The sequence below is a fragment of the Theobroma cacao genome, chromosome 2, assembly GCF_053813885.1.
Source record: "Theobroma cacao isolate CCN51 chromosome 2, ASM5381388v1, whole genome shotgun sequence".
Taxonomy (NCBI): domain Eukaryota; kingdom Viridiplantae; phylum Streptophyta; class Magnoliopsida; order Malvales; family Malvaceae; genus Theobroma; species Theobroma cacao.
This window is the reverse complement of record NC_142640.1, coordinates 2,530,754-2,549,728: the sequence shown is the minus strand read 5'-3', so window position 1 is coordinate 2,549,728 and position 18,975 is coordinate 2,530,754. Positions and strand designations below refer to the sequence as shown.

The 18,975-nt window shown below is 37.8% G+C and overlaps 6 protein-coding genes across 6 annotated transcripts; all 6 read right to left on the bottom strand.

Moving 5' to 3' along the window:
- Window positions 1–727: 727 nt before the first annotated feature.
- On the bottom strand, window positions 728–1,830 carry LOC148763916 (uncharacterized). The gene has a single exon (XM_088803960.1). It carries the CDS (start codon window positions 1,676–1,678, stop codon window positions 797–799), a length of 882 nt encoding a protein of 293 aa, XP_088660086.1. The 5' UTR covers window positions 1,679–1,830; the 3' UTR covers window positions 728–796.
- Window positions 1,831–2,859: 1,029 nt separating this feature from the next.
- Window positions 2,860–3,867, bottom strand: LOC18607430 (uncharacterized). Its single transcript, XM_007041599.3, has one exon. The coding sequence runs from the start codon at window positions 3,816–3,818 to the stop codon at window positions 2,934–2,936; it is 885 nt and encodes a 294-aa protein (XP_007041661.3). The 5' UTR covers window positions 3,819–3,867; the 3' UTR covers window positions 2,860–2,933.
- Window positions 3,868–6,351: 2,484 nt separating this feature from the next.
- LOC18607428 (uncharacterized) lies at window positions 6,352–7,300 on the bottom strand. The gene has a single exon (XM_018115164.2). It carries the CDS (start codon window positions 7,298–7,300, stop codon window positions 6,413–6,415), a length of 888 nt encoding a protein of 295 aa, XP_017970653.2. The 3' UTR covers window positions 6,352–6,412.
- A 1,945-nt stretch (window positions 7,301–9,245) lies between these two features.
- LOC18607427 (uncharacterized) lies at window positions 9,246–10,620 on the bottom strand. The gene has a single exon (XM_007041596.3). The coding sequence runs from the start codon at window positions 10,137–10,139 to the stop codon at window positions 9,333–9,335; it is 807 nt and encodes a 268-aa protein (XP_007041658.3). The 5' UTR covers window positions 10,140–10,620; the 3' UTR covers window positions 9,246–9,332.
- Window positions 10,621–11,708: 1,088 nt separating this feature from the next.
- Window positions 11,709–12,771, bottom strand: LOC18607426 (uncharacterized). Its single transcript, XM_018114830.2, has one exon. It carries the CDS (start codon window positions 12,730–12,732, stop codon window positions 11,848–11,850), a length of 885 nt encoding a protein of 294 aa, XP_017970319.2. The 5' UTR covers window positions 12,733–12,771; the 3' UTR covers window positions 11,709–11,847.
- Window positions 12,772–14,089: 1,318 nt separating this feature from the next.
- Window positions 14,090–18,697, bottom strand: LOC18607425 (serine/threonine-protein kinase BSK1-like). Its single transcript, XM_018116349.2, has 9 exons — window positions 18,045–18,697; window positions 17,817–17,952; window positions 17,292–17,425; window positions 17,074–17,179; window positions 16,300–16,385; window positions 15,779–15,967; window positions 15,204–15,368; window positions 15,006–15,119; window positions 14,090–14,564 (listed from the first exon to the last, which is right to left on the bottom strand). The coding sequence occupies exons 1-9, from the start codon at window positions 18,366–18,368 to the stop codon at window positions 14,310–14,312; spliced, it is 1,509 nt and encodes a 502-aa protein (XP_017971838.2). The 5' UTR covers window positions 18,369–18,697; the 3' UTR covers window positions 14,090–14,309.
- Window positions 18,698–18,975: the final 278 nt, after the last annotated feature.

Sequence of the window (18,975 nt, the reverse complement as noted above, 5' to 3'; positions counted from 1 at the left end):
CAAAACTTATCTTGCATATGATTCTAAATTTCCAATACAATAATAAAATACTAACATGCATGGTGGTGCTAAGACAGTCTAGAGGCAATGGCCACTTTCTCCCCTTTTTTTATCTTCCCTTGTATTAATGAATCATTGCTTTTAACTTGTCTGCCTGTTACTTGCATTATTATTGAAATTGTTGTGGCCGAGGGAGGCAAGATCCGCATGCTTGACTTCTCCACCTCTTGCCCTGCTATAGAAATATGAGATTCTATAATTTTTAGCAAGAAAGCATGCACTCAGGCTGCAATTTTTTTTTTCCTGTTCTTTGTTTTTTCTTCTAATGATGGGAAAAAGGTACAAAGAGCTTCTTAATAATTCAACTGTCCCCTAACAGAAATACAGCAATACAATTTTCCCTAGAGCGACACTTGAATGATCTGAATCAACCATGTGAATGACAATTAATTTTTGCTTAGTGTTTAATCATTTGTTCTGGTTAATTTTTGAGTCAATCGGAATCTTGACATATTCATTAATTGTGGATTAAAATTACAGAAGATAAGACGGGTTAAAAAACTTATTACTCAATAGTCAAGAGTTCATTCAGGAGATTTCTCTCTCTTTCTTTTTGTTTTGACTCAATGATCTAGTCAACCCTGTCCTGATCTGGCTTAAAACCTCTTAATTGATCAGAAGAAACATCATACAAAATATAAATGCGATTTAAAGGAAACAAGTGTATTATCAAAATTGTATTTCATTTACATGTGTATTTCATTTCTGTACATGATTTTGAAGTTTCCATAATTTTCTAGGGGTTGAGTGTGTTGAGAAGAAAGACTCTAGCTTTGATCATACACCTGAAGAGGCATTCAAGGCCATCTTCAAAATCTTGGGTACATAGCTCCAAGTCTTTTAGCTGGTTTTGCATCTCAATATTGATGATGTTCTCTGATCTGCTCATCTTCTGATTCACAAGTAATCTTAAAGAGGCATCAACCTTTTCAAATTCATTAATGTCTCTTCCTGCTTGCTCACATGCTGTTCGTTTGTGGTGCAACAGTTTGGAAACTAACCAGCTGCCAGGCTTTGATTGTTCCTTTGGCCCTGAGATCATGGACAACAAGTACTCAAGCGTGGAAGAAGTGACTTGCTCAACCTCCCTTAGCAAGCTCACCATGGCCGTGGTCTCATGATCATCTGAAGAAGAGAAAACGCGATTTGTTTCCAGGCCATTCAAATTTCTCAATGCCTTGTGGATAGTCTTTTGCAAAACTTTCCTGGAGATGAAGTACCTCTTCACCTCACCGACAAGCTCAAGTTCACCACTTCGTCTTCTACGCAGAACTGATTGAATTTCATGTGCATTTTCTTTTGTTTGCAGCACAACATCCTTAGCAGTGCTGCACAGGTCCAAGAGCCTAAGAGATCCATCCAACAACTCATTAACCCATTCCTTGTGCTGTTCTTGTACTAAAGCTAGTTGGGAAAAGGGTAGCTGGAGCAACTTATCAACACTGTCATACAAATCCTGCAGGCCATTTAGTTTGTGGCTTATTGCTGATGAGGTAGATGTAGCATTAGAAGCCTTTAATCTGTTCAAATGCTCATCAATCTGTGAAACGAGTGGGCTTAGTCTAGATGGAAGAGGGAAGCTGTTAGAGCGAGTGTGGTGAAAAGTTTGGGCAGCCATTCTCTTCTTGAGGAAAGAGGCCTAATTGTTGAATGTTTCTAGCAATTTGCTATGCAGCAGTAGGCATCTGCTCAAATATATATATCAGGACATAGAGACAAAAGGAATCTCAAACTCTTCTTCTATCAGCTAACTTTTGATTCAATTTGGATCTCGATATAAACACTCTGTCAGCATTGTTTCTGCAATGTCTTCCCTGGACCAGCTCTGCAGCTCACTGTCCAATTAAGTTAAAATAAAAAAAACCGTGGATGTCTATGCACACGTTGATAATATCCAAGTTGGCTATGCACGAGAGCTGTTGACATTGTCTCATTTAAACAAGAAAAATGCAACAATTAAATGTTTGCTCGTGTGCAAGAACATACATTATTGATTTCTATCTGGTAAGGTAAGGTGTCCCTTGGAAGTTGGGAACTAATATATTCAGTTAAAATGGTATTTTAATCTTGAGGTCATTTGGAGCCAATAACATCCAATGAGAAATTCAAAATCATATAATTTGATAGTAAAGTTTTTGCCTTTGTACCCTGTTTTTCCCTGTAAAGTGTTTTTACCAGCATCAAAATGTCTATCTTTGGGAGGCAAAGAACAGACCTTTTGAATTTTTAATTAAAAAAAAAAGGTATACATGTAAACCCTGCATTGTCCTCATTCACATGTTTACATGCTCCATTATGCTAATCAAAGTTGAATGATTAGATCAAACATTGAAGGGTTTTAAAGTTATTGCAAAACAAGAGGTGGGCAAGATCCGCTAAGATGACATTGCCTCCCTCTTTCCCTAACAAAAATATGTTTTATGAACTAATTGACATTTGTTTAGCATTGAAAGCATGCGAGATTGATGTATACAACATGATAGTCATTATTCATAACTAGCTTTCAATTATTTCCAAGGAGACAAGAGGAATCATGACAAGTCAGATACTCAGACACCAACTATGAAATGCAAGAAAATTTTCTGGGACTCCAAATTTGATAATGGAGGCTCTGTCATTCAACTTGTAAGTTAACTAGGAAAGTTGTCCTTGCAAAACTAGAGGTAAACCAGCTGGCTTAATGGTTGACACTTGGCACAAGTTATTCAAAATTTAGAAGCAAAATTCAGTTTCAGTTCTGGAAAGATAAGTAAATAAATTCATCCCAAAAGTAAGAAAAGAGAGGAAATTTGTGGGAAAATGGCCATGTAACTTTTGTATTAGTGTAACTGTATACATGTAAGTTTCATTTATGTACAACTGCAATCTCAAGATTAACAGTTGAGGACGTTGAGAACAGTGACTCTAGATTTGATCAAACGCCTGAAGAGGCTTTCAAGTCCTTCTTCAAGATCTTGAATGCACAACTCTGATTTTTGGAGCTCATGTTGCACATTTTCAATGTGCTTGATGTTGTCAGATTTGATGAGGGAGCGCAATGTGGCTTCAGCATTTGCAATTTCATTTGTTTGTTTTTCTTCTTCCACACATCCTACTCTTTTTGGGTGCATTAACTTTGAAACTAGTGACCAGCGGCTCAGCTTTGATTCTGCCCCTGACCCTGAGATAAAGGACAATAAGGATTGTAGCACTCTGACAGTAACTGCTTCCACTTCTCTTAAGATGCTAACCACAGCTGCATTCTCACCATCTTTGTTGAAAGAGAAGGTGTTAAATTTAGTTTCCATTTGCTTCAGATTCTTTAAGGCCTTGCAGATTGCCTTTTTCACTGCCTTCCTAGAGGTTAAGTATTTCCTGACCTCATTTGCAAGCCCCATTTCAGCTCCTCGTCTTCTGCGCAAAATTGAGTGAAGTTCTTGTATGCACTCCTTTGATTGCAACAAAGCATCCTTGGCAGTGCTACATGCATCCAAAAGCAAAAGAGATCCATCCAACAGGTCTTCCACACATGCCAGGTGCTGCTCTTGGGCTAGAGCCTGTTGAGTGAGGGGCAATTGAAGCAGCATATCAACACATTCATGCAAATCTTGAAGGCCATTTAGTTTATGACCTATTGATGCTGATGTAGAAGCTGCTTCTGATGCCCTCAATCGGCTCAGGCTCTCATCAATTTGTGAAGTAAGGGGGTGTTGCCTTGAGGGCAAGCTGTTAGATCGAGAGTGGCAAGAAGGTTGGATATTCAAAGGAGAGGTAGCCATTTTTCTTGTTTTAGAGAATAGAGAAAGCCTTTGCAATTGTGTTTTCAAGTCAGTCTTGCAACTTGCTGTCTTTCCTTCAGCATCTGCTCAATATATATTACAGAGGGGAGACAAGAGGAATCTCCTTCTCTTCAAATATCAATTATAAGTAACATGAACTTGATTTGGATCTAACTCAATTAACTCGGAAATGTTTATGTTTTGTCTCCTCTCCACCATCTACACAGCTCATTACTTAACTATTTTTAACAATTATAATCCGAAAGTATCTTGAATATGATAATACAATATAATGTGCAATGCACCCTGGTTTTGGTCTATAGGCAACACTCATTTTCTCTCTGTTTCTTTTTTTTGTTTCCTTTATTAAAATCAGATGGTTCTTTTATCTAGTTAGCCTGCCATGACTAATAATTGCCTGGTTGATGAATTTGTTATGCAAGAGGGAGGCAAGATCTGCATGCTTGACTTCTCCACATCTTGCCATGCTACAGAAACGTAGTTCTCTAATAATTAGCAAGAAAAGCTTGCTCTCATCTGCCTGTTCTTTTTTTTTTTCTAAATGAAATTGGGAGGGGAGCTAGAAAGCAATGATCCCACTGTCCCCTAACAGAAACACAGCAATGACAATTTTCTAATAGTGCAAAGCGTGTGTGATTTGAATCTACCATGTCAATGACCTTTAGGTTTTGATCAGACATCTGAAGAGGCACTCAAGTCTTCCTTCAATATCTTTATTGAATTAAGACTTGCATTGAAGACCCTGCAAGCCATGTCATCTGTCCAGTGCCCTTGCTTCACTGTTTTGTGTGTGACAGTTGATTACTGTCATGGTTAAAGTCAGTCATGCACCTAATGCATGTTTTGAATTTATGTGCAAACTCTGATAAGAGTATTGCAGTGTAGAAGTCTACTTTGTTTTAAATTCTTTCCATTGTACAAATACTAATGTTAATGAATATCAATTCTGGTTGCCTTAGTTTTCTGGTTTTATGCTTTTCTCTGTTTTCTATTCTTCTCCTCATTTATGGCTGCATGCTTACTGTCATTAAGCTGCAGTAGTTATGTTTACTGATATTGAATGTTGAGCTTCACTTAGGCTACAAAACAACAATCTTAAATAAACGAGTTCAATTCTTGTATCCCTATTTGCAAATTCCCAATGTGTGCATGTTGTCACATTTGCTCCTTTTTTGACCAACAAGGAGTTCCAATGCCACATCCACGTTTGTCACTTCGTTTGTAACTGCTTCTTCTTGTTCACTTGCTACCCTTTTGTGGCGAATTAAGCTTGGAAACCATAGACCACCTGCTCTTTGGCTTTGAATCTAAACCTTGTCCGAGAGATGAAGGGCAACAAGGACTCGAACACCCTGATGTTGACCGATTCCACCTCCCTCAACACGTTGACAGTGTCAATGGCAACAGTTTCATCAGCTTTATTGAATGAATAGATGGTGCATTTATTTTCCATGCGCTTCAAATTCTTAAGCACCGTCCGGACTGCCCTTTTGACTACCTTCCTAGAGTTCAAGTATTTCCCAAGTTCACCTCCTCGTTTTCTGCGAATACTTGATTGAAGTTCATGCAAGCATTCTCTCATTTGCAACAATGCATCCTAGGCTTATTGATGATGAAGATGAAGAGGCAGATTCCGATGTCCTCAATCTGCTCAAATGCTCTCCCACCTCTAAAATTTGTGGGTGTGGCCTAGAGGGGAAACTGTTGGAACGAGCGTGGTAACAAGATTAGGAGTTTGAAGGAGCGGAAGCCATTGCTGATTTCTCCTCGGAAAAATATAATAATTCGGCAGATTACCTTCTTAATTTCAATTGCCTTTTGCTCAGATTATATGCATCCCTTTGGTGAGGGAAACAAAGGGAATCTCAACCACATGATCGACTTTGATTAGCGTATAAACACTAAAATCGCAGCATTGTTTGGGGGTCTGTCTCCCCATCACCAACTGCCCAACTCGAAACCCAGATTATCTTAGTATAAAATTAAATCAGATGCGATTTGTAGCGCACGAGTGGCCTTGACTTCGTCTCCCCATGGTACCACGCAATCCAGCTTGGCCTGTCTCCCAATAGGAAGCGGGGTCGTTGTGCCACTCGTGCGTGCTAATGAATGATTGGATTATTATCTTTTTCATGTAAAAGATCTCTTTCAGCTTGGCGGAGATATGTTTCATCGGGCGGCCATGGCTTCATCTACTGTTCCATTTCGTTGGCGTTACCTAGGCGCCTATCTTTCCACAACCTGGTATTTATCGTTGTCTGTATGCAATAAATGTCTTTTTTCTATCGTTTTCACGTGCAATGCAAGGGACAAAAAGATGCTTTGTCAATTTCCCTTAGGCTCTCTTTTTTATCTGTATTTGTATTTGAAACAGAGGAGAACAATGAGTATCCTGGAAAACAGGTTGAGTGCTGCTATAATTAAAAATCTCAGAAATGAAAATGAAGAATTAAGATTCCTGAACAATATTGATATTGTTAAAATTGCTGTGTGAAATCTATATCAGCAAAAATTTTACATTCATTTCTTGCAATTCTGTGCAAGAATGAACTGATTTGAAGGTTTTCTTCTGACTAGTGATTAAGGATGTTAAGAAGGGACACTCTGGCTTTAATCAAACCCCTGTGCAAGCATTCTAGTTCTTGTTCAAGATCTTCAACGCTCAACTCCAATTTCCCCAAGTCGGTTTGCACATTCTTAATGCGCACGTTACTAGATTTCTTCGTTTTATGACCAAACAGAATTTGCAATGCAGCATCCACCTTCTCAAATTCATTGCTTTCCACTGCTTCTTCAATGCAGGCTACATGTTTCGAGCGCATCAAATTAGAAACTAAGGCCCAGCTGCTGAGCTTCGATTGTGGCTTCAATCCAGATACGTAGAACAGCAAAGATTGGAGTGTGGTGAGAGTAACTCCTTGAATCTGTCTTGCCATGTTTGCCATGGCCAAGGTGTCATTCCCTTTGTCTGAAGGAGAGCAGGTCCGTTTAGTCTTCAAATCCTTTAAGACCTTGTGAATCAGCTTCTTTGCCTTCTTCCTGGAGCCCAAGTACTCTCCAACCTCCTTTGCAATCTCAAATTCATCTGCCCGTCTTCTTCGCAGCATCGATTGAAGATCTTGTACGTGTTCTTTGGCCTGTGACAAGACATCCTTAGCAGTGTCACAGACATCCAGTAGCAAGAGGAGTCCATCTAGCAATTCATCAGCCCATTTTTCATTGCATTCTCGGGAAAAGGCTTGCTGTGTCTGTGGCAATAACAAGAACTTATCAAAAGAATCAAGCAAATCTCTTAGGCCACTGAGTTTGCAGTCAATTTCAGACAATGACAAAGAGGTAATATTAACGGGCCTTAACCGGCAAAGAAGCTCCTCAATTCGAGGAACTGTGGGGTGTGATCGAGAGGGCAAGCTGATACAACGAGCGTGTGAACTAGCCATTGGGTTAAGGGGAGAAGCCATTTTGTCTCTCCATTCAGCATCTGCACATTATATATCAGGTGAGTTATGAGGAACCTCAACCTCATCAAACATCAAATATTTTCTGGATTTGTGCTTATATGCTATCTCGGCAATGTCTATGCAATGTCCCCTTGCCAGGTTCCCAACCCAGCTCACCAATTATATATTTTCACCTTTCAGATTTACATGTATATGTTGTACACGAATGGCTTGTCTTCTTATACAAGAAAAGACAAACTTGGTAAGTACTATTTAATTGTTGTGTGTGACAGATTTGGAGGTTGCAGATTAAATTATATTCTTGGACTAACTACCAAAAGATTATGCACCTTCTCTGGGATATACATTCCAATGTGACAGGAAAGCTGGCTATAATTATACAGAGACGGAGGATTCTCACCTATTCTTAGCCAATGAAACAATGGGCTGCACAATCTGCGCAACTTCTATCTTCTGTGTCTAAATACACTGGTACATGCAAGTGCAAATTTAGTACAGTTAACATCTGAATCTGATCAAATTTTTATTGAAACATGATTAAAGTGTTTAACCAATGGCAGGCAAGATTCAAAATACTCATACTTTCATGTTTTTTTGCATTATAGAGGGAAAGGGCGAAAGGTGCCAAAACTAAGTGATCTGAATATATTTGTATTGTCCCCTTGAAACAAAGCCTGCCAGCCCATGTTCTTCATCAAATTTCAATATCTTATGTTTGAATTAATTAACCATGTGAACCTCGTTCACATTTTATCAGTGTTCAATGAGACAACCCCACAATCTTTTCAGCTGCGATATGGAAATCTCCCGTGTGAATTTGGAACTCAAATTTCTGCAGATCTTGTCCTATACCAACTGCACCCTGTTACCTACTTCTGTTCAGCAGGGAGCATGCGGTAGGTCAGGATAAAAACTCCGGAAGAAAATGATACAATTCAGAGTATTGATATGGGCAGAGTTAACTATGAAATTTATTCATATTGCCGGACATTGTTTGCAACCTTTGGCCCACCTATGTTTTACTGTTCTATTGATGAAATCAACATTCGAAGAGGTTTAGGTTCTGGGGACTGAAAATGAAGTGGAAATGAGAGGTAGAATAATATCCAAGACAAACAAGATAAGCTCGATGGAAAAAATTGATTTGAACCTGGAAAATGAAAGAAAAGTCACAAGTTGAATAAGAGTGAAAGAGACAAGCAGAGTGACTTTCTCAAATGGGGGAATTTTCTTCTTTTTGCTAGGTCATATCTTCATGTTTAAACTTAAAACAAACTTGAGTTCAAAGTACATAACTTCTTGTACTTTTAAATACTTTGCACATATTATGCATATATACTTTCCTTGTTTTTGATATTTTAGTTCATTCTTATCATATATATTTTCTCATTAGTATATTTTTATATAAAACTATTTTGGTGAAGAGTTTAGGTATTGATCTTATACATTATTAATGAATTATACGATGCTTTTTTTTTTTTTTTTGAAGATTAATCATTGAATTTCCATTCCATCTGGGAATAACCCATCAAAGAGGTAACAAAACATCAAGAGCTAAAGGAAAAGGTTAGCTCTGTTCCCCTAAACAGGCACCTGGTTACAAAAATCCACCGTTGACCACAGACAAATCACTATACAAGCATCAAAGGAATCCATTTGCAATGACCACCAATCCCAATCAAAATCCATTTACAATGAATTATACGATGTTACCTCATTAAATGAGCAAACATAAATTTCAAAAATTTAATATACTACCTTTTCAAAATTTATAGACCGATCAAATTTAAATTCATAAAATAAAATAATAATATTTTTTAGTCTAATTTACATGAAATGGATTGATAATTTGTCATGGCAAATGAGACGAAAATGTTTGTAGTATTGATTTATGACAAAAAGAAGTGTACATGTATTTTCTCATTTACAAAAATTTACAGCAAAACTTTAATCTTGGTCCTAATGTTTGAGAATGTTGAGAAGGGACACTCTGGTTTTGATCAAACATCTGATGATACAATCTAGTCCTTCCTCAAGATCCTGAATGCTTGACTCCAATTTCTCCAAGGCATTTTGGGCATTGACAGGGCTTACTTTTACTTGACTTTCTTGTCTTGATGAGAGTGCTTAGAGTAGAATCTGCCTTCTCAAATTCATTGTTATCATTGGCTTCTTCATTGCATGCTATGCGCTTGGAATGCATAAATCTGGAAACTGAAGACCAGCTGCTAGGCTTTGATTGCGCATTTGCACCAGAAACATAGGACAACAGAGATTCGAACACCAAAAGACTAACTTCATCTATTTCTCTCAACATGCTAACCATTCCCATGTTTTCATGGTCAGCAGGTGAGAAACGGCATTTACTCTTTATGTCTCTCAAGGATTTGAGGGTCACGTTCTTTGCTTCCTTCCTTGAGGTTAAGTATACATTAACCTCATTTCTGAAACTGCATTCATCTCCCCGCCGCCTTCGGAAAATAGATTGGAGTTCTTGTGCCTGTTCCTTGGTCCTCGACAGGACATCTTTCGTGATGCTACTCACATCTAAGCGCCTAAGAGACCCATCCAGGACCTTATCAAATTGTTTCCCGGAGAATTCTTTAGCTAAGGCTCGCTGAGTTTGTCCCAGCTGAAGGAAGCTATCAACAGAATCATATAAATCTCTAAGGCAACTTAGTTGGTTACATATTGATGAAGATGAGGAAGAGGAGGCATCGGTAGCCCTTAACCTACATAGATGCTCCTCCAATTGAGAACGAAACAAATGAGGTCTAGAAGGCGAGCTGTCAGAGCGAGCATGAAAAAGGGGTTTTGGGTTTGGAGGTGAAGAAGCCATCTTTGCACTTGATTGAAACGTGTAAGGCCTCAAAGCACAATTCTTGTGGTTACCCGTAATTTACCTTCTGCCTCTCTGCTCATCTATATATCAGCAAGAGGGAGACATGAGGAATAATCCCATCTGCCACTCTCAATGAGTCCTACCATGATCCTGATTCGGATCTTAACATTTTGTTCACCGATGTTTGCTCAATGTCTCCACCCATCCAACTCACAGGAACCACTTCACAGGCTGATCTGTTCTCAAACTCCAAAAGCTTATAAAAATTATAGGAGCATGATGAGGAACCGATAACAAAACACATTCATTAATGAAATGTTGTATAAAGAAAAGTTGGCACACGAGTGGCACTGAGACCCTGTCTCCTCTCTGGCAATCAAAGGCTATATCATTAATGGAACTTGATAATTTCCAAGAAACTGTAATTATGGATTATACAACAATATCCCTTTGTTTGATAATGGTCAGGCCAAAACGAAGCTACGTTCCAGGCTGAGAAATGCCTTGCCGGAGACAGGGCTGCAGTGCCGCTCGTTCTATCAAATATAATATTCATCAGAGAGGGAGACCCCCACGCGGTAGTTTGGGATATGCGCTGTGCCCGCAGCCGTAGGTGATACAAGACAACCGTGCCGCTCGTGCTAACTTGAAGTTTGAAAGTTAGATTGAAGAGAAGTTCATACCCTTCCATGGATGTCCACAGATATAGGGGAAGACTTCGGCAGCAACTGCGTGTGGGTAGGAAGGAGGATTAGGATAATTTTAGCAAAAATCTTCAAATTTGAAATATGACTCAAATACTCTTTGGTTAAATATAAAGGTATAATATTTTTAAAAAAATTCAAATTATTTAAAAAATTTTAAATCAATTTTTATTCTTTTATTTACTTTTATTTTTATTTTGAATTAATAAATTTTTATAATTAATTATTATTAATTAAAATATAATTTATCATTTTATTAACTTAAACGATGAAAAATGTAACATAATCAGGTTAAAATGTCATATCAACCTGTCACATTATTATCTATTATAATGTCGTATTAACATGCCGCATCATAATTTATTATTACATGTTAGTGTGTCATTTAACGTCAATCATAAAAACTTATTTAACTAAAATAAAAATATAAAAATTTAATTAAAGATCATAGAAGAATAAACACTTATTTGAATTTTTTAAAATAATTTAAGAGTTTTTTTTAATCTTATATACTTTATAAATCAATAAGAAAAGGGAGAAAAAAATCTCCTAGGTTAAGTTACTAGTTTTATGTCTTATTAATTATAATTCAAAAATCCTAAATCATTCGATTAAGTAAGCTCTGATATCACAATAAAATCAACTTTTTGCTCCAAATATTGAATCTAATTAAATACTCTAAAATTACAAAAAAAAAAAAAAAAAACTTAAGAGATATAGCAGCATGTATATCATGGAAAATTTTTATTTTATTTTGTATATCATGGAAATTTTGAACTGCCTATTGAAGAGTATGTGATATGCCTAAGTTTCTCTGCAAAGAATAAACACCAAATGAAAAATAATGAAGAAAATTGCAGATTTGTTCATAAAATTGTAGTACTCATTTATGATCAGACCAAAGTATACATGTAATTTTGAGCCATATAATACAAGGATGTACAACAAAATTGTGGGAAGTTTTTCCAGATGCCATCTGTGATCATTCCCTGCAGCTATAATTAATGGCTGAGGATGTTGAGAACAGAAACTCTAGTTTTAATCAGGAGCCTAAGCAGGCACTCCACTCCATCTTCAAGATCTTGAATGCTTGACTCCAATTTCTGCAACTCAACTTGTGCATTCTCGGTGCTCATCCCGTTACATTTTCTAGTCTTGTGACCAATGAGACTGCACAAAACTGCATCCACCTTCTCGAACTCGTTACTTTCTGTTGCTTCTCCCTCGCATGTTATGCGTTTGGAGTGCATCAACTTGGACACCAGAGACCTGTTGGTAGATTTGGGTTGCATTTTTGTCCCACTGATATAGGACAGGAGAGATTCAAACAATGAGAGGGTAACTCCTTCCACCTCTTTCAACATGCTAAATGTAGCTTCAGCATCATTTTCCAAGTGAGCAAAGCCACATTTACTCTTCAAATCCTTCAAGGACTTGTTTATTAACTTCTTTGCTTTCTTCCTTGAGGCCAAGTATTCCTTGGCTTCATTTGTGCACCCAGCTTCATCACCTCGTCTCCTTCTCAAGATTGATTGAAGTTCTTGGGCATCTTCTTTGGCCTGCAATAATGCATCCTTGGCCACACCACACACATCCAAGAGCCTGAGAGAACCATTCAACAACTCATTAACCTGTTTATCATTGCATTTTTGGGCTAAGGATTTTTGTGTGAGAGGCAATTGAAGCAAACTATCAACCAACTCGTACAGATCTCTAAGGCCATTTTGTTTTTCATGGATCGATGGAGATGATGAAGAGGCGGCTTCATTGGACTTTAGCCTGCATAGATGCTCATCTATTTGAGGAATAAGTGGATGAGGTCTAGAAGGCAAGCTGTTTGAACGAGCATGAAAATTGGATTTTTGGTTCAAAGGTGAAGAAGCCATTTTTGTCTTAGATCAAAAGGCTGAAAGGTTTTCAATGCACAATTTGATCAGGCAATGCACATTCCCCTTCAAGCTCTGACCATATATATTGGCAATAGGAAGACAGGAGGAATCTCATCTGGCAACCCCCATGGGTCCTAACGTGATCCTGATCTGGATCTCAACATTTTTGTTGCCAATGTTTGCTCAATGTCCCCTCCTACCCAACTTACCACACAATAATCTCAACAAACTAATCTTTTTTCAAATTCTGAAAGCAAATTTGATGATAGAAACATGATGAGCTGCCACATTTTTTTTATGGAAATGATGCTTAATTATTGCGCACGAGTGGTACTGAGGCTCTGTCCCCTCTCAGGCAATAAACAATCATCTTCCTGTCCAATCCATTCTGTGTAGTTGTGCACATTTACTAAATTTCCAAGAAAGTGTAATTGCAGATCATGATTATGCAAAAATGGATCCTATATATCAGGCTGAGATATGCCTTAGAGGGGGGGGGGACAACATTCCAGAGCCACTCGTGCTAAATTTTGAATAATTTGTATTGAAAAATCAACTACAAGAAAGTACAGGTTGCAGACGAGAACAAAGAGACCACATTGGATGTAAGCTGGTAGGAGAGGCAGGACAGCAATGCCCCTCGTGCCAACTTGAAATCTGAAATTCAGAGGGAAAAAACAATGATGAAACCTCACCGACTAGGCCACATTACTCAAAAACTTTTGTAAACAAATGTTTCTTAGCAAGGAATGGCATTTAAGGCCTTGTCTCCTGTCTTGCCTCTGAAACACGATGACTCAGAAGATTGGTGGAAACTTATGTTGAGCAACTGCAGATGTCAAGGTAAGTAGATAATCAACAAGGGCGGCAAGGCAAGGTGGAGTCAACGGACGCATGAAAAATAAACTGTTGACATTATCCATTTTTGTCGTCAAAAGAAAGAAAGAATGCATCACTATAATTACACCTTAGCTCCAACACCCTGCAATGGCTGTCAAGGCTAAAATGTATCAGTTGTGGAGTTATTTAATTGACAGTGATGCAGGGTATCCATCGACACCAGGCACGAAAAATTCCATCCAAATTATTGAGGGAGAAAAATGGTATCCTCAGGACATTGAAGTGTTATTCGCCTATGTTGCCATTCACTGGTTCCTCATATTTCTTTACATGAACTTGTTGGTTCAAATTAAGGAGACAAACCAGACAAGAGACCAGTGTTTCTAATATTGTTAAGATTATACTTACTAGCAAAACTGCCATGGACCCTTATTAAGGGGGAGTCTTGACATTCTCTCTACAAGATTAGTTGCTTTTACAAGAGAAACTGAGAATTGCTTCAGGAACCCCATCATGCTGAAATGGTTGACCCTCCTTATTCAGTTAAAGCATATATTTGCAAACATGAAAGACAGGTACTCCATCACAAAAGGGGTGAAATTACACATTCTTTTCCTTCTCATACATTTTTCAATTTTGAAATTCAATTTCAAGCTCAGATTTTTTACACAAACTTTGGGCAGCCTCAACAAGAATGGGGTACTGATGTGTAGAATCAATACAAGACTTTGTTCTCATGATCCCTTGGCACCTCGTTGCCTCTTTTCTTCAAGTCCAGTAGCTTCATTCAACATGTCTGCGGCATCCTTGTGCATGTCTAGTTTGGCAAGGGCAACTGACTGCATGTAGAAAGCGGCAGGCCAGTCAGGATTCACAATTTGTGCCTGCATTGCATCTGCAAGGGCAGCATCTGGCTGATCACAGAAGAGATAGCACAGACTGCGCCGAGCAAAAACAGTCGGGGAGACCATGGTTCCTACATCTATGAACTGCATAGGGAAAAAAGGGTAAACATAAGGCATCCATCCAAACTCAAGATGGCTTAATAAGTCTAGTTTAAACATTTGTCTCGGTACAGCATAAGTACAATTTATCTGGATGCTCAAGTGATCAACTTAAAGCACATAACCTCAAGTATATGAAAGGTCATTTTGGTCAAGAATGCTTGATAAAATGGAAAACTGATCTATGGTAAACACATCTAAATTTCAAAAAGGAGAAAGTTCAGTGAACGACCCCCTTCCAAGATAAGAAAAGGACAGATGAAAGGGAAACCAACAAGCAGAAAATTCCATTAATACAAACTCAATTATTCCATATAACTATTGAAATGTGAAAACAACAAATTATCAGAATAGCATCATTGACAAATTCTTGACCAAAGAACATAAACTTCTTGACAAGTTTAAGTTCAAGTCTTAGAGTTAAACCTGAGAATAACAGTCAATGGCGGTTTTAAAATCTTTATCACGGAATGCGTAGTCTCCTCGCTTCCTAGCCTCAAGCATATCTCTTATCTGCTGGGTCCACTCTTGGAAAGATAACTGAAGCAATCCACAATTATATAACCTTCTTAGCAAAAGATTAAAGAAAAAGAATTGAAGGACTCACTCAAATGAGTCATTCACCTCATTCGTCCCTTCATCATCCTTGTAGTGATTCATCACCAATATCTGATGAATTGCTGTGAGGTCGAGTCGTGAACAGGCCTCACCCATAGGTGAAAGTGGACGTTGTGGAGTTGCTGGAGCTTCCTCATATTTTGAGATTCCAAGCATGACATAAGATGGAACCTGCAAAACAAGAGATATAACAATCAGGATCTAAAAATAAAGCATGCTCCTCTCATCTTCACAACCACAGCCACCAGGTTATAAATTTATTTGACTCCATATCACTTTTAGCTTTGAACAGTTCTAGGTAATGGTAGAAAAGGTAAAGCATGTAAAGAAGCATTGATACAGAAGACATTAAGTATCTGGGACAACTCAGATACAATACTCATCATTATCTTCATCAGATCTAGGCCCATTCAGTGATTTTAATTGCAACATAGAACATATATGTGAAAAGCTTTCAACTGTTAACTGAGAGGGAACAAACATGACCTCCAGGTCCTAAATGTTTGGCTCACCAATAAAGCAAGAATAGATTATTATGAAATTTAGTAGGTTAAAAGCAGCAAAGTAGCAAAGTTCCATACATCAGGTTTGGTGTGCAATGGAGCAAGTGTTGCAACAAGGTCCTTCGTACTAGGCCGCTCCCTGGGTTCATATTGCAAACATTGAGAAGCAAGGCCAACAACCACTGTTGCCTCCTCTGTAGAAAATTTTCCCTCTAAATGTGAATCCATGAGGAGAATGATGTTTTTGCCCCGTATCATATCAAGTGCCTGAAACATGCATAGCCATCAAAATAAAACAAAGTTTGTATCTATTAAGATTAATACTGTCTTATAGTAGAAGAAATAAAGACATAAGACAAGCAGCTGTTGAAGAATAGTAAAATCTGGTAATACAAGATTTTAAAATTAATCAGAACAAAGTGAATTGCACTGTAGCAGTTAAACCTCATGAACTCACAATTGAATAGCAAGTTCTCATTGAAAAGCATTGCAAGAGCCCATAAGATAACTGATTCTGGCTTGCAGAGTTTGAAAATGAAAGAAAACCTACACAATACTACATATGCATCCCCAGTCATAAGCCACTTAAATCAACTTACATGACTAGGAGGGATGTGCTTCCCACTTAGCAAATCAAGAAGAACAGTGCCAAAGCTGTAAATAACGCTTTGAGGGGTGACTCTCCCTACAAAATACAAAATTGCGGAAATGACAATAAGCATAAGTTCAAGAAAATTCAATGAAAATAATCGTGCAATTTGAAAAGAGAAAACAGATCTCATACGTCATATAGCAGTACAAAAGAGCTCAGCACAATGCAATGACAGATAAACAGCCAATCGTATATCAGGAGAAGATTTTCTACACAATTTAGGAAAAGATCAGAACAACTCAACTTATATATGTAAAAACCGAACAATAACCAATATACCATTAACACCAGAAACAATTTTTATAAAAGACTGGCTTCCCAGTTCCCTGTACTTATGCTCTATGAAAAACACCAACCAAATTTTAGCCAGAGAAGGTGAGTAGAAACAAAGATCTCTAGAACTTGCAATAGTAACAGTACAACAGGAAGTCTGCTAAAGTTGGTGGCGTAACATCATTCCTATTAGTTTACTCAACTGCATTGAAGAACATCAGAATGAAACACAAAGGAAGAGAAGTCTTTTCTGGGAAAACATGCAAGAAATTGAAGCAAACCAATGGATTTATTACAAACCAAGTATGTAGAGTAACAATAGTAAGGATCAAAATAAATTCCAGAGATGAGTAACAGGTAAATCCCTTTACATTTGGACAAGAAGAAGAAAGAATAAGTATTCATGACACTAAAAACTAACCACCAGAAATACATAAGGGGCAATTACCATTTCTTAGATACTCAGGAGGAGTGTAGGCAAGATTTGTGCTATAACTTTTCCCATCCCTGCTATTTTTCATCAGGCCAAAACATGAAAGACGTGGATCACCATCCTACGAAATCCATTAGAAAGACATCAATCCCTAAGTGAGAGGTAATGCTAGAGAAAGAGATGAAAAAAAAATCTATGCATAATAAGCAACCTTAAATTCCAGAGAGCAATACCTCATCAAAAATAACCCTGTAAGCATTTAAATCATGGTATAATGGACGGCCCTCACTACTACAATAATCCAAAGCTTCAGCAATGCAGGAAGCTACTCTTAAACGCATTGCCCACTCGATGGTTTGATTTTCCCCTGCATGATATGACCAAAGACCCAAATTTAGTCTGAGGGAAACAGAAATGTCCAGATATATTCTCAACCTAAAAGCATTTAACTACCAAAAGAAAACAAACAAAGAATATTCTCGCGTATATCAATCTTACTAAGAAAAAACTATCTGTAATCTATCCTATAAGTTCGGTACGGATTACATTACGACATGAGCAATGAAACAAGAATAAATGGAATGGAAATAAAGGCTAAGCCAGAATTAAATAAGGCAGGTTATTGGCAACAATTAGCAAGACCTAAGAAATCAAGCCTGATAAAACTACTTAAAACATGAGCAAAAATTAAAAAATTGAATAAAAACAGAAACAATAGAGAAAAGAATTGTTCAAGTTAAAAGAGAATGAGAACTGACAGTGAAACAAATGCTTAGCAAGAGTATCATTAATCATGTACTCAGCAACAAGCAGCCTTTCATCTCCATCACAGCAGTACCCAATCAAATTTGCCAGCCTCCCGTGCCTCAACTTCCCTACTCCCCATGCTTCCTCCTAACCCAAAAACAAAATCCACAAAAAACCCACTTCAAATATCTCATCAAAAACCCCACAAAGAAAACCAAAGAAAAAAAACAGAATAATACCGCAAATTGTTTGGGGTCAGGCCAAGCCATCTTAGTAAACTTCTTAACAGCGATCCATTTCCTGTTCTGTAAACGACCTTTATAAACAAGGTTAGGAGCTTTTTCCCCACTTTCAGAAACTATGTTATCTGAACTAAAATTGTTGGTGGCTGCTTTGAGGTCAGCCAAAGAGAACTCTGAGAAAGAAGGGACTCCATTAGCAGCAGCCGGGTCGAGTCCAGCACCTGAACCTGATTGGTTATGGTTCCGGGGCTCCTGTTGTTGCTGAGTCTGGTCTTTTTCCGGATGGGTCTCTGTTAGAAAAGATGATTGACAACAACCCATAATTCAGTTTTTTGTTTTCTCTTTCCTTTTTTTCCAGTTTGATTGAAGTTTCCCTTCACTTTTCAGAACAGAATCATGGGACAACGAAAGAGACGGGTTTTTGGTTTTGACAACAAAAAAAATTTGGGTTTACGATTTTGAGAGAGTTTCTTTCTTGTTATCTATTTCTTTCCTTATTACTACTTGGTTTCCTTGTGTTGCTGGGTTGAGTTTGGTTTATGTTTCAGGTTTATTCTTGTCTCTGCGGGGGCTGCTGCTACGCTAGCTTTCCACTGTTTTAATCTGTTGTTGCGGTAATAAAGGACTTCATCATTTCCAACTTTAAAACAGTGATATTTATAGCAGTAGTTGTAGTTAGGAAGTTCACTTTTTCCCCTGCCTCCTGAAGAAAATTACTATGCTGCTTCTGCAGTTAAAATCTTAAACAAAAATTAACTTAAGTTGATGCCGAATGGTAGACACGATTCGATGTGTTAAAGCCCATTGCTTGGAAAAGTTCATTGAACCCAAAACTCCAAGAAGTAAACAAAAGGATGAGGTTCAGTAGGTGTCAACAAATTAGTCCTTTTTTACAGCTAAACTTGACCCATCATCTTGATTTAAATCA